The sequence below is a fragment of the Rhinoraja longicauda genome, chromosome 41 (genome assembly GCF_053455715.1).
Source record: "Rhinoraja longicauda isolate Sanriku21f chromosome 41, sRhiLon1.1, whole genome shotgun sequence".
NCBI lineage: Eukaryota > Metazoa > Chordata > Chondrichthyes > Rajiformes > Arhynchobatidae > Rhinoraja > Rhinoraja longicauda.
In genome coordinates, this window is record NC_135993.1 from 14620292 (window position 1) to 14636088 (window position 15797).

Below are 15797 nucleotides of genomic sequence, written 5' to 3' on the forward strand. Positions count from 1 at the left end.
TTTGTTTTAGTTATTTAAAGAGTATTCCATTCAATGTAATCAAATACTTCACTCCATGTTTCAGCTCCTCTCTGAATTTCCTCTGTGTCAGTGTATAGATACACGTGTTGGTGCAGGTACTGATGAACTGTAACATAAATCCGCATTGCTGCATAATGAATGTCGTGTTATTCAAATTTTTGTCTTCGTATGCAATATTCACAGTTTGCCATGTCATGGAGTGTATGACATAGGGCAACCACAGTAATATGAAATTGGTTGACAAAGCGAACAGCAGAATCATCGATTTTCTACGGTTCTCCACTTCCGAATCCTTCTGATTTTCACTGTTACTCCGGAGTCCCCTGCGGACTTTATTGCTGCAATAATGTGGCGGATTGTTAAACCATTACACAGAAGCATTAAACAAATTGGTAATAACGGTGTTATAATACTGTCAATTAACATGTGTTTTCCAGAAGAAGGAAGTATAGTATTCAGGTATGAGGACACAGCCCCATGGTACACTGTCAATGGTGACTTGAGGCTGCATTACAAAGTAAAATGGAATGCACCTCAAGCAGCTCAGAATATTTACCGAGGAGAAGGATATTGAATTATGTGAGGTAAGCGAAACAAGTAGAGTAGTGATGGAAATTAGGAGGATTAAAGAAGAGACACTTTTGAAGAATATAAAAGTGGATAAGTCTCCAGGTCCTGATAGGATATTCCCTAGGACATTGAGGGAAGTTAGTGCAGAAATAGCAGGGGCTATGACGGAAATATTTCAAACGTCATTAGAAACATGGATGGTGCCGGAAGATTGGCGCATTGCGCATGTTGTGCCTTTGTTTAAAAAAGGTTCTAAAAGTAAACCTAGCAATTATAGACCTATTAGTTTGACGTCTGTGGTGGGAAAATTAATGGAAAAGATACTTAGGGACAATATATATAATTATTTGGATAATCAAGGCCTGATTAGAAACAGTCAACATGGATTTGTGCCTGGAAGGTCATGTTTGACTAATCTTCTTGAATTTTTTGAAGAGGTTACCAGGGAAATTAATAAGGGCAAGGCTGTGGATGTTTTCTATATGGACTTCAGTAAGGCATTTGACAAGGTTCCACATGGAAGGTTGATTAAGAAGGTTAAATCGTTGGGTATTAATAGTGAGGTTGCAAGATGGATTCAACAATGGCTGAATGGGAGATACCAGAGGGTAACGGTTGACAATTGTATGTCAGGTTGGAGGCCAGTGTCTAGTGGAGTGCCCCAAGGATCTGTGTTGGGTCCACTGTTGTTTGTCCTTTACATTAATGATCTGGATGATGGTGTGGCAAATTGGATTAGTAAATATGCAGATGATACTAAGATAGGTGGAGTAGTTGATGGTGAGGTAGATTTTCAAAGTCTACAGAGAGACTTGGGCCTTTTGGAAGGGTGGGCTGAAAGATGGCAGATGGAGTTTAATGCTGATAAGTGTGAGGTGCTGCATTTTGGTAGGACAAATCAAAATAGGACATACAGGGTAAATGGTAGGGAATTGAGGAATGCAGTGGAACAGAGGGATCTGGGAATAACTGTGCATTGTTCCCTGAAGGTGGAATCTCATGTGGATAGGGTGGTGAAGAAGGCGTTTGGTATGCTTGCCTTTATAAATCAGAGCATCGAGTATAGAAGTTGGGATGTAATGTTGAAATTGTACAGGGCATTGGTGAGGCCGAATCTGGAGTATGGTGTGCAGTTCTGGTCGCCAAATTATAGGAAGGATGTCGACATAATGGAGAGGGTACAGAGGAGATTTACTAGAATGTTGCCTGGGTTTCAGCACTTAGGCTACAGAGAGAGGTTGAACAGGTTGGGTCTTTATTCTTTGGAGCGTAGAAGGTTGAGGGGGGACTTGATAGAGGTTTTTAAAATTTTGAGAGGGACGGACAGAGTTGACGTGGGTAGGCTTTTCCCTTTGAGAGTGGGGAAGATTCCAACAAGGGGACATAGCTTCAGAATTGAGGGACAAAGGTTTAGGGGTAACATGAGGGGGAACTTCTTTACTCAGAGGGTTGTGGCTGTATGGAATGGGCTTCCGGTGGAAGTGGTGGAGGCTGGCTCGATTTTATTTCGGAGTCACGTGAGTGACTACGTGAAGACCCCGTCCTGCACGCATGCGCGACATTAGCGTTCACGCAATGCACCCGCGACGAACGGGAGTCCAAGGTGCTCCCGCTACAATTTAAAAAGTCGGGCCGACAGGTAAGTTCTACTGTGGCCGTGAATATTTCTCTGTGCTCTGCTTTAGGAAGCATTGGCGACCCAAGATGAGCAAGACCAGAGGAAGGAAAATTGCAGTTCGCCCCCGTTCGTTTCCCGTTGAGGAACGTTCTTTGGAGGGGGGGCAAGAGGCGGCAGTAACTACCGAGCCGAGCCCAGCACCGCTAGTGCAGCCTGAGCAGCGGGCTGGAGGTACCTGCAGCCAGAACCGGGCGGTAGTGTCCGACGATTCGGATGAAGATGCTACACCGCTACACAGCGGCTCTGGCAGCCGCCTAAGCCGAATGGAACGGCTTATGGAGCAAATGCTCCAGCGAGACCTGCTAAGAGAGCAGCAGCAGACTCGCCAAGGGAGGGCTCAGAGCGCCCAGGCACTCCCGCAGTACCCTTTAGGGGCACTGGCCATTGTGTCACCTTCTAATGAAGGCAGCAGTGGCGACCAGGCCTGGGCTGGTCAAGAAGAGGGGTTGTTGGCTGAAGATGTCCGGAGTACGCAGAGTGTACAGGATCAGGAAGAGCTGCTGGGGGTGGTCAACCGCTACGTGGTCATTCCACGAGGGGGTCGGCCTTTAGAGCCGAAACTTGCAGCCAGCATTGACCACCTGTCCTCAAAACCCCTACAAGAACGGGTGGTCAATGAGGCTCTTGAGCTATACACAGCCCCAGAAAATTGTACATCATTAAATGTACCAGCTGTAAACAGCCAAATTTGGGGACATTTGGGGCCGAATATCAGGACCCTGGAGTTGAAGCTCCAGAAGATCCTTAAACTCCTGACTGCAGGAATAACATCATATGCTCGGTCCATTGATGGGGTGGACATTTCCACAAACCAGCAAGACACATTAGCTCTGCTGTGTACCACCCAATACCAGATAAATATCCTACGGAAGGAAAACATCAAGCCTGCCCTCAACCCTAAGTTTGCGGGACTCTGCAAAACACCGGGTTCAGAACCTCCAATTCTGCTCTTTGGGAAGGATCTTCCAAAAAAGGTGAAAGACCTAGAGGAAGAATCCAAGACCTTTGGTCTCGTGAGGGTAGGTTTAGGACCGAGCAGACCTAACAAACCCAGGCGGCAGTACCTCACGGCGTCCACCAGTCATAGACCACCATATGGGACTGGTGAAAGCTCGGGGTCCGCAATTATTCCCCGTAAGCCTTTTTTAGGCCAGGGCCCAGAGCGGACCCCATGGAAAATGCGCCACCCCCAACAACAACAACATCAACGTCAACAGCAGCCCTCTACAGCCCAGCAGACACCTCATCGTCTAGCGAAGAGGCGCAAGAAAAATTAATACCAATAACCATGGAGGTAGGTGGGTCTGGTACCTCTCGGCATATGAGCAGTAGGGGCTCTATATTATCAGGGGGGAGATTGCACTTGTTTTTGGATGCATGGGAAACCATTACTAATGACAAATACATACTAACCTGCATTCATGGTTATAAGATTGAATTTGTTCATGAAAACGTTCCGCCAGTTCAGCACATACCCCAAAGGGTATTCACCCTCTCAGTCAAAGACAAACAAGAGGGTCAAGCTGAACTTGTGAGGCTACTAGCAAAAGGTGTCATTGAAAGAACAAATCATGAACCTTTGGAATTTGTGTCTAATATTTTCACCAAAACTAAAAAAGATGGTGGATGTCGCATCATCATTGACTTAACTACGTTAAACGACTCAGTTAAGTATACACATTTTAAGATGGAAACTTTTGAAACCGCCAGACTTTTGATTTCTACAGGTTACTTTCTAGCAGGCATTGATTTAAAAGATGCCTACTACTCAGTACCCATACACAAGGAGCACCGTAAATATTTAAAATTTATCTGGATGAAACAGCTATGGCAATTTAAAGTCTTACCAAATGGACTAACCTCCGCTCCAAGGTTGTTCACTAAAATCTTAAAACCCGCCTTGGCGTTATTAAGAAAACAAAAGCATATAGTCATGGCGTACTTAGACGACATTTTAATAGTAGGGAAAACCTTGGAGACAGCTATTTTGGCAGTAGCAGCCACCAAACGTTTGTTTGAAACTTTGGGGTTTGTCATACATCCAGATAAATCCAATCTTACACCGTCCACTACCATGGACTATCTTGGATTTACGATTGATACTGTTCGCATGGTTGTAACTCTGCCAAAGGGGAAAGCATCAAAATTGGCACTATCATGCCACGAACTAATGCATAAACGTCAGCCAACCATACGGCAGGTAGCTAGAGTTATTGGCAAAATGGTAGCAGCCTTTCCAGCTGTACAATTAGGGCCTTTGCACTACCAAAATTTACAAAGAGCAAAAGTGCACGCACTAAAGCAAAACTCAGGTCACTTTGACCGAGCTATGTATTTAACTGCTGAATCCATTACAGAGTTACAATGGTGGACAAGGAACATTAGCCTCAGTTCCAGTCCCATAATTATCACTAACCCAGTATTAACCATTCAAACGGATGCCAGTGCTTTGGGTTGGGGAGCAACTAACATGCAATCCAGCACAGGGGGCAGATGGACTAATTCTGAATCATCTTGCCTACAGACACGAGGTATCAACTATTTAGAAATGTTGGGTGCGTTTTATGGTTTAAAAGCATATTCATCTAATACGCATCATGCACATGTCCGGTTGCAATTAGATAATACCACGGTGGTGGCCTATATCAACCACATGGGTGGTATAAAGTCAACATCGTGTGACAAATTGGTCAACATAATCTGGCAATGGTGTGTCGAAAGACATACTTGGTTATCAGCAACTTACCTACCAGGTAAGCAAAATACAGTGGCAGACACCAGGTCACGCAAATTTAACGATAACATCGAATGGATGTTAAATCCCAAAGTATTTGCCGAAATTACAAAACAATATGGCACACCAGATATCGATCTATTTGCATCCAGGCTAAATCACCAGGTACCAACGTATGTCGCTTGGGAACCAGACCCTGAGGCAGCAGCAGTTGATGCATTCACGCTGTATTGGGGGAAAATGTTCTTTTATGCTTTTCCACCCTTCTGCCTCATCAGTCGGGTGTTACGCAAGATTCAATTGGATTCCGCTTCAGGAATCTTGATAATACCCGACTGGCCTACACAGCCATGGTTCCCAGTGGCCCTCGACATGGCTGTCGAAACACCGTTGGAATTCCCCAGCAGTCCGGAATTATTAATCCACCCAGTGTCAGGCATTAGTCACCCGTGCCATGACAGAGTCAATCTCCTGGCTTGCAGATTCTAAAAAGACCTATACTGGGCCTGGGACTGTCTGAGGACGCCATCAACATGATGACCGCATCCCACCGGGAGTCCACCAGGCGACAATACCTGACCAACATAAGAAAATGGGAACGGTATTGCTCCGAAACAGGAACTACCTACACTACAGCAACACCCACCAGTGTTGTAGAATTCCTGGTTGGATTACATCGGGAAGGACTCAGCTACAGCGCCATAAATACAGCCAGGAGTGCGTTGTCAGCTTATTTGGTTCCAGCAGCAGGACAACTGGCTTTGGGGTCCCATCCACTAGTAACCAAAGTCATGAGGGGCATTTTTAACACTAACCCTCCCAGACCAAGGTACACTCAGATCTGGGATGTCAGCATTGTGCTGACGCACCTTAGGGGATGGCCACCACCCAGGGCACTCACGCTGGAACAACTTACACTGAAATCAGTCATGCTCATGGCACTAGTGTCAGCTCAAAGGGTACAATCCCTCCACCTTCTGAGGCTGGACAGCATGACAGAAACATTGGACTGTTTCACATTCCACATTCAGGGACTGGTCAAACAAACTAGACCAGGTACCACGCCTCCAGTTATGGAGTTCTGCACATATTTATCTGACCCACGGCTGTGTGCCAAAACCCATCTCGCCAATTACATAGACACAACACTCAACTTAAGAGGGAGAGAAAAAGCCTTATGGATAAGCCACAAGAAGCCTCATGGTCAGGTGACGAGCCAAACCATTTCAAGGTGGCTCAAGCAGGTGCTTAAGTCCGCGGGAGTAAATACCAATGTTTTCAAATCTCACTCCACCAGGGCTGCATCTACGTCGGCGGCAAGTCGAATGGACGTGCCTATGGACCATATACTGGCCAGAGCAGGATGGTCCTCGGAAAGAACTTTCCAAAGGTTTTATAATAAACCGCTGGCGCAACCTGCTACATTTGCAGACAGAATTTTAGAGTCTGCAGATAATATTTAATTTGAGCCCTGGGAGCTCTCTGTTTTTTGTTGTCATTAATAAACCTTTTTTGTTCACAAACAGGCTCTTTATTGCGATAACATACTTCCTCCCTCTAAGGTCTTCAGACAGTGAGTGAAGCATGAGCTGGTACACGGTTCGGAATCACAGAGCTTTGAAGTCTTCACGTAGTCACTCACGTGACTCCGAAATAAAATAGTAAGATTAAATGAGAACTTACCAGTTCGAAGTTTGATCTGTATTTTATGAGGAGTTACGATGAGGGACTACGTGCCCTCCGCTCCCACCCTTTTTTATACAGATCAACTGGTAATCAAGTTCTTATTTTTTCTTTACTATATTTATTTCAATCGTTGTGTTTTTTCTGTGAATCCACACCGCTGCTTTGAAGAATGTCGCGCATGCGTGCAGGACGGGGTCTTCACGTAGTCCCTCATCGTAACTCCTCATAAAATACAGATCAAACTTCGAACTGGTAAGTTCTCATTTAATCTTACTATTTTATTATTTAAGAGTAAATTGGATAGGTATATGGATAAGAGGGGATTAGAGGGTTATGGTCTGAGTGCAGGTAGATGAGACTAGGTCAGGGAGAATGGTCGGCGTGGACTGGTAGGGCCGGACAGGCCTGTTTCCATGCTGTAGTTGTTATATGTTATGTTATATGTTATATGTTAATAGCCACTGTTATTATTACTATTGCTGCTGTTCTTTCGGTACAATATTTTTCCTGCTGGTTTGGGCAGCAAATCGCGATGAAGCGACCGAACGTGAAAGCAACCGTTAACCAAACGGAAAAGTCCATGCTTGCTATGTTAAAGATCAACGCTACAGCACATACCGGGGTTATGTGCAAGAAACTAGCGTACGAATAGAGAAGATTAATCTGCTCCGCAACAACAGCAATGACAACTACAAGGAAATCGGCCGCTGCCATCCCCACCAGGTAGCGTGTAATACATTTGGAGAGTCCACACCTTCCACGGGAGAGAATCAGGATCGCCGTTAAATTAACTGTAGGAGAGAAAGAAGAAAGTTTATTTCAAAAACATTGAATATCACTCGTTTCGCTTAATTCACCCCGAAAGAAATGTCGTGATCGTAGCTCACACAAGCCAGTACCTCCAGTCGCCACCACAGGTACTCATTCGGCTGCACTTAACAACGATGTAAGCGAATGGAAGAAACTTGGTGTCTGGCTGCTACCACGTAATTTTAAACTTGTAAACAAAGTAAAATGAGGTAGTGCTGATTAGGCCTCGAAAAAATTACCGCGGTCATCCGAAATGAAAAGAGATAAAAGGGACTGTCATATGAGGAAGGATTGAAAAGACTAGGCTTGTATTCACTGGAGTTTAGAAGGATGAGAGGGGATCTTATAGAAACATATAAAATTATAAAAGAACTGGACAAGCTAGATGCTGGAAAACTGTTCCAAAATATTGGGCGAGTCCAGAACCAGGGGACACAGTCTTAGAATAAAGGGGAGGCCATTTAAAACTGAGGTGAGAAAAACGTTTTCAGCCAGAGAGTTCTGAATTTGTGGAATTCTCTGCCGCAGAGGGCAGTGGAAGCCAAATCACTGGATGGATTTAAGAGAGAGTTAGATTGAGCTCTAGGGGCTAATGGAATCGAGGGATATGGGGAGAAGGCAGGCACGGGTTATTGATTGGGGATGATCGCAATGAATGGCGGTGCTGCTCGAAGGGCCAAATGGCCTCCTCCTGCACCTATTTCTATGTTTCTATGTTTCTATAATACTGGAAATGCAGCAGGTACATTGCATCGGTGAAAGAAGAAACATTAATGTCTTTTCAGGAAGCCGGCGGTCATTAAAACTGAAAATGGGAGAAAAGAAGTCAGCGTTGTGTTGGAGGATGGTCGCATGAGATGAATGGAAATGAAAAAAATCTATCTCTGATTGGGTGCAGCCACAATTCTCATGGAAATAAGCATTGTTCTCTTGAGAAGAGCAATTAGGTACTGAGATAGAAGGTACTTCAACGATAAAGGCGATGCAACCAAAGCGTGGACAGAGTCAAGTGGCCATAATAGCTGCAATATGGACAGGTACCCGAGTCGTCCGATGGGTGAGGTTAGGCTAATAAAGAGTGGAACATCGAAATAATATTACAGTTGGATAAGCAGCTGCGCAGGATGGCAGCGGGGGAATAGAGAGGAAGGATGTTAAATAAGGGTAGGAAATTCTCAATTGAGTGCAGAGGATTGCACATTTACCAATCGAACTTACATAGAAACGTAGAAACATAGAAAATAGGTGCAGGAGGAGGCCATTAGGCCCTTTGAGCCAGCACTGCCATTCATTTTGATCACGGCTGATGATGCACAATCAGTAACCTGTGCCTGCCTTCTCCTCATATCCCTTGATTCCACGAGCCCCGAGAGATCTATCTAACTCTCTTTTAAATTCAACCAGTGAATTGGCCTCCACTGCCTTCTGTGGCAGAATTCCATAAATTCACAACTCTCTGGGTGAAAAAGTGTCTTCTCACCTCATTTTAAATGGCCTCACCTTTATTCTTAGACTGTGGCCCCTGGTTCTGGACCCCGCAACATTGTTCCTGCATCTAGCTTGTCCAGTCCTTTTATAATTTAATATGTCTCGATAAGATCCCATCTCATCCTTCTAAACTCCAGTGAATACAAGCCCCCTCCCTCCTCCTCTCTCCCTCCTCCTCTCTCCCTCCTCCCTCCCCTCCTCCCCTCTCCCTCCTCCCCTCTCCCCCAAACCCTCTCCCCCACCCCGCCCTCCCCACTCCCCATCCCCCTTCCCCTCTTCCCTTCCCCTCTCCCCCTCCCCTCTCCCCCTCCCCCTCCCTCTCCCTCTCCCTCTACCATCTCCCCCTCCCCCCTCCCCCTCCCCTCTCCCCCTCCCCTCTCCCCCTCCCCCTCTCTCCCTCTCCCCGTCCCCCTCTCCCTCTACCCCCTCCCTCTCCCCCTCCCCTCTACCCCTCCCTCTACCCCTCCCCCTCCCCCCTCTTCCTCTCCCCGCTCCCCCCTCCCCTCTCCCCCTCCCCTCTCCCCCCTCACCTCACCTCTCCCCCCTCCTCTCTCCTCCCTCCCCTCTCTCTCTCTCCTTCCCCTCTCCCCCCTCTCCACTCCCCCAACCCCGCTCCGCCAACCCCCCTCCCCTCCCCTCTCTGCCCCACCCCTCTCCCTCCTCCCCTCTCCCCACCTCCCCTTTCCCCCTTCATCTATCCCTCTCCCCTCTCCACTCCCCCCTCTCCACTCCCCCATCCCCCTCCCCTCTCCCCCCTCCCCTCCCCAATCTCCTCCCCTCACCCCTCCCTTCGACACCCTCCCCTCAACACCCTCCCCTCTCCCCCTCCCCTTCCCCTCTCCCCCGTACCCTCTCCCCCACTCTCCCCATCCACTCTCCCCCCTCCACTCTCCCCTCTCACCCCTCCCCTCTCCCCCTCTTCCCCACCCTCCCCCCTCCCCTCTCCCGTACCTCTCCCCCCCCTCTCCCCCCTCCCCTCTCCCTCTCCCTCTCCCCTCCTCCCCTCTCCCCTCCCCCTCCCCTCTCCCTCCCTCTCCCCCTCCCCTCTCTCCCCCTTCCTCTCTCCCCCTCTCCCACCCTCCCCTCTCTCCCCCTCCCCTCTCCCACCCTCCTCTCTCTCCCCCCCTCCCCTCTCCTCCCCCTCTCCCCCCTCTCCTCTGATCACACGTGGAACAGTAGATACAGTAGATGAAGTTGGAGGAGGTGCAAGTAAACCTGCCTCACTTGAAAGGACATTCGGGGTCGTTGGTCATAGTCGAGGGAGAGGTACAGGGCCCGGAGTTGCATCTCCTGCGGTTGCAGGGGAAGGTACGTGGAGGAGGGGTGGTTCGGGTGGGAAGTTGGTGGAGTTAACCAGGGAGTTGCGGAGGAACAGTCCCTGTGAAAGTCGGAAAAGTTGGAGATGGGAAGTTGTGACTGGTGGTGCGAACCCATTGGATAATGCCGGCGGATTACGTGCTGTATGTGACGGCTGATGGGGGGCGATGCGTTGTAGCCCCTCTGTCAGCTCTCCCAGCTGCCCGCGAAGGCTCATCTTTGATTTGTCTGCCCTATCTTCTGTGCGCTCACGCGAAAATAAGCCTGAATCTGTGAGTGACTTTACTGGAACATTGTGTGCGGTTGAGTAACGCGTTAGTTTAAACTACCCGAGCGCTACCAACAACATAGAATATAGAGTATAGCATGGGAACAGGCCCATAGGCCCACAGTGCATGTGCCAAGCATGATGCCATCATCTCCTGTACTTGCATATGGTCCATGTCCATCCCATATGTACCCATGTTGAAACCTAAAGCTTCTGAAACGCAACTCTCGCATCTGCTTCCACCACCAGCCCTGTGAGTGTCATGGTTACCGGTGTTCAAAAATGAAGCAGATGACACGGAGAATTCTTCAAGAAGTTAAAAGCCTTTATTTGCAAACAACGGCTGGAACAATCAGGATGTCAACCATCTGACTGCCCACTTAGTACACCGGGCAGCTTATTTTTATAGGATTATTCTAAACCTTATCTTCTTACATTACCTCATACCCACACTCCTTTATTCAGTCCTTCATTTCTTTGCAGTCACCCGTCTGTCCCGCCTCCAGTAAATCCCATTTAGTAATATATCCTTATCTCAATGCTCACATCCCTTCATACTTCACCTCCCTTATTTCCTGCTAGTCCATCCGTCACATCCATCCATCACCCCAAGGCCTATGTCTTTCCTTATCTTTTCTCTTGCCACCATTAAATCCTACTCATTGATGAATGTCCACATCCCTCCACATTCTGCCACCCTTATCTTCAAGGCTAAAGCAAAGGTACAGGCTAAAGCAAAGGAGTGTTATGTTACAGACACGTGTCAAGGGTAAGGAATGTCTAGAGCGCCTTAATTAGTTACAGAGAGGCGCCTAATGCCTAAGTAGTTACAAACCTTAAACAACAATGTATAAAATAATACCGTAACAATGTCTAATGTATAAAATAATATCATGTATCAAATAATATCGTATTATCTCCCATATGAGCTTGTGCCAAAGCCCCCATCACGCTCGGGGTAATAAACATCTCTGTTCAACTACCCCGTCTAACCCTGAAACTGTGCGGTCGAGTCTTTCACATTTTAACATCAGCAGAAAGGTTCTGATGCTCCACTTTATCTATGCCTCTAACAATTTGATGTACTTGTATCGCCACTCCTCTCTTCTCCAACTCTCCACAGAAAACAACCCAACTTTCCCCAACCTTACAATCATTACCTCTAATGGAGGCATCGTTCTGGCAAATCTGCTCTGCACCCTTCCCAAATACACCACAAGCGGAGCGGGCCACGAAGAACATCTGGTTGACCTTTTCAATGGCCCTTGCTAAGGGAACTGCGTGACAAAGCCACATCCGCGTCCAGCACGACAGAAGCTGCCAACCGCCTGTCGCCTGTCGCCTGTCGCCTGTCGCCTGTCGCCTGTCGCCTGTCGCCTGTCGCCTGTCGCCTGTCGCCTGTCGCCTGTCGCCTGTCGCCTGTCGCCTGTCGCCTGCCGCCCGCCGCCTGCCGCCTGCCGCCTGCCGCCTGTCGCCTGCCGCCTGTCGCGCCGAAGACCAGATACCGGGACACCAGACACCGGGAGGATGGAGCCGGCAACAGCGACGGCTGAGGATTAAGGCCGGTCGGAGAGGACCGGGGTCTGGCCAACCGCGCCCTCGAGATCAGCTGCGGAACGGGTCCCGGAGAACAAAGGTGGACGGACGAAGTGAGGGACATCGGTGGGTTGATGATCCATCCACATGTCCAAGGAAGGCGATGGCTGGAGCCCGGGGGCTCGCCTGGATCAGGAGCCGTGTCTCAGACCTAGAGCACGAACTGAACTATGAAAATGGTGCTAAACAGGACACCTCATGTATGCGGGCTCAGTGGACTATTTCTGTACAATTTGCCAGGTGTGGCAGTACTCTACTGGACTCTATGTAAGGAAAGACTTTCTCTGCGCGTATGCACCTGTGACAATAAAGCACCATTGAAACGTGTCACGTTTATTGGCAGTTTGTTTTCACCGCTCTGCTCCCTTTATATCGAACACTTTGTCCCCAAGTGGCCTCGCCGAAAACAAGCGGAGCTTTCTTCCTTTTCAAAGTCCAATTGTGCTTTAGAGGCCCATATACATATATATAGAGATACACATGGCACACGTATATGTGTGTATGTATATATCTCTATGTTTATATTTGTGCGTATATATAACAGATATATATGTAACATGTTCTTTATATTTATATATATATATTTATAAATATCTCATCCCATCACACCCAAACCACTCCCTCCCCAGGTACCATCCCTTACAACTGCAGTAGATGCAACACCTGTCCCTATAACTCCTCCATCCACTCTGTCCAGGGACCCCGACAGTCCTTTCAAGGTTAGGCAGAGGATCACTTGCACCTCCAACCTCATCTACTGTATCCGTTGTTCAAGATGTGAACTCTGATACATCGGTGAGACCAAACGTAGATGGGGCGCTTATTTCGCTGAACTCCATTGCTCAATCCGCCTGAACCTACCAGATATCCGGGTTGCTAAACACTTTAATTCTCCTACCCATTCCCACGTAGAGGTGCCTACCAGAGAAGGGGCAGTGTTGGACCTCCTGTTAGGAAATGAGATGGGTCAGGTGACGGAGGTATGTGTTGAGGAGCACTTTGGGTCTAGTGATCATAATGCCATTAGTTTCAATATCATTATGGAGAAGGTCAAATCTGGACCAAGGGTTGAGATTTTGGATTGGAGAAAGGCTAATTTTGAGGAGATGAGAAAGGATTTAAAAGGAGTGAAATGGAAATTGTTGTTTTATGAAAAGGATATAATAGAGAAATGGAGGATATTTAAAGGTGAAATTTTGAGAGTACAGAGTCTTTATGTCCCTGTTCGGTGGAAAGGAAAGAATAATAATTTGAAAGAGCCGTGGTTTTCCAGGGAAATTGGACACTTGGTTCGGAAAAAGAGGGAGATATACAATAAATATAAGCGGCAGGGAGTAAATGAGGTTCTTGAGGAATATAAAGAATGTAAAAGGAATCTTAAAAAGGAAATTAGAAAAGCGAAAAAAAGATATGAGGCTGCTTTGGCAAGTAATGTAAAAGTAAACCCCAATGGGTTCTACAGATATGTCAATAGCAAAAGGATAGTGAGGGATAAATTGGTCCATTAGAGAGTCAGAGTGGACAGCTATGTGCTGAGCCGGAAGAAATGGGGAGATATTAAACAATTTCTTTTCTTCGGTATTTACCGAGGGGAAGGATATTGAATTATGTGAGGTAAGCGAAACAAGTAGAGTAGTGATGGAAATTAGGAGGATTAAAGAAGAGGAGGTACGGACACTTTGAAGAATATAAAAGTGGATAAGTCTCCAGATCCTGATAGGATATTCCCTAGGACATTGAGGAAGTTAGTGCAGAAATAGCAGGGGCTATGACGGAAATATTTCAAACGTCATTAGAAACAGGGATGGTGCCGGAAGATTGGCGCATTGCGCATGTTGTGCCTTTGTTTAAAAAAGGTTCTAAAAGTAAACCTAGCAATTATAGACCTATTAGTTTGACGTCTGTGGTGGGAAAATTAATGGAAAAGATACTTAGGGACAATATATATAATTATTTGGATAATCAAGGCCTGATTAGAAACAGTCAACATGGATTTGTGCCTGGAAGGTCATGTTTGACTAATCTTCTTGAATTTTTTGAAGAGGTTACCAGGGAAATTGATAAGGGCAAGGCTGTGGATGTTGTCTATATGGACTTCAGTAAGGCATTTGACAAGGTTCCACATGGAAGGTTGATTAAGAAGGTTAAATCGTTGGGTATTAATAGTGAGGTTGCAAGATGGATTCAACAATGGCTGAATGGGAGATACCAGAGGGTAACGGTTGACAATTGTATGTCAGGTTGGAGGCCAGTGTCTAGTGGAGTGCCCCAAGGATCTGTGTTGGGTCCACTGTTGTTTGTCATTTACATTAATGATCTGGATGATGGTGTGGCAAATTGGATTAGTAAATATGCAGATGATACTAAGATAGGTGGAGTAGTTGATAGTGAGGTAGATTTTCAAAGTCTACAGAGAGACTTGGGCCTTTGGAAGGGTGGGCTGAAAGATGGCAGATGAGTTTAATGCTGATAAGTGTGAGGTGCTGCATTTTGGTAGGACAAATCAAATAGGACGTACAGGGTAAATGGTAGGGAATTGAGGAATGCAGTGGAACAGAGGGATCTGGGAATAACTGTGCATTGTTCCCTGAAGGTGGAATCTCATGTGGATAGGGTGGTGAAGAAGGCGTTTGGTATGCTTGCCTTTATAAATCAGAGCATCGAGTATAGAAGTTGGGATGTAATGTTGAAATTGTACAGGGCATTGGTGAGGCCGAATCTGGAGTATGGTGTGCAGTTCTGGTCGCCAAATTATAGGAAGGATGTCGACAAAATGGAGAGGGTACAGAGGAGATTTACTAGAATGTTGCCTGGGTTTCAGCACTTAGGCTACAGAGAGAGGTTGAACAGGTTGGGTCTTTATTCTTTGGAGCGTAGAAGGTTGAGGGGGGGACTTGATAGAGGTTTTTAAAATTTTGAGAGGGACGGACAGAGTTGACGTGGGTAGGCTTTTCCCTTTGAGAGTGGGGAAGATTCCAACAAGGGGACATAGCTTCAGAATTGAGGGACAAAGGTTTAGGGGTAACATGAGGGGGAACTTCTTTACTCAGAGGGTTGTGGCTGTATGGAATGGGCTTCCGGTGGAAGTGGTTGAGGCTGGCTCGATTTTATTATTTAAGAGTAAATTGGATAGGTATATGGATAAGAGGGGATTAGAGGGTTATGGTCTGAGTGCAGGTAGATGAGACTAGGTCAGGGAGAATGGTCGGCGTGGACTGGTAGGACCGGACAGGCCTGTTTCCATGCTGTAGTTGTTATATGTTATATGTTATATGTTATACGAAGACCATTCTGTCCTCCTCCATTGTCAGAGTGAGGCGAGACGTAAATTGGAGGAACTGCCTGTCATCTTTATCTTCAGCAAATTAGAGCCCAAGGTTTAAGTTTTGATTGATCTAACTTCAAGTAACCCCGACATTCCCTCTCTCTCAGTATCTCCCCCACCCACGTCGCACCAGCTTCTCGTTTCCACTCAACAAACAGCAAACAATGCCCTGTTTCCTTTATCATCGTTAGTTTTTGCATATCTTTCATTCATTGTTCTTTATCTCTCTACCACAGTCTATTCTATTGTTTCCCTTATCCCTAACCGGTCTGAAGAAGGGTCTCGACCCGAAACATCACCCATT

At 46.8% G+C, this 15797-nt stretch overlaps 1 protein-coding gene across 1 annotated transcript; it reads left to right on the forward strand.

The window, feature by feature from the left end:
- The first annotated feature begins 2190 nt into the window (after positions 1-2190).
- Positions 2191-6942, forward strand: LOC144611705 (uncharacterized). Its single transcript, XM_078430936.1, has 2 exons — positions 2191-3563; positions 6858-6942. The coding sequence occupies exon 1, from the start codon at positions 2296-2298 to the stop codon at positions 3544-3546; it is 1251 nt and encodes a 416-aa protein (XP_078287062.1). The 5' UTR covers positions 2191-2295; the 3' UTR covers positions 3547-3563; positions 6858-6942.
- The last annotated feature ends 8855 nt before the right edge of the window (positions 6943-15797 follow it).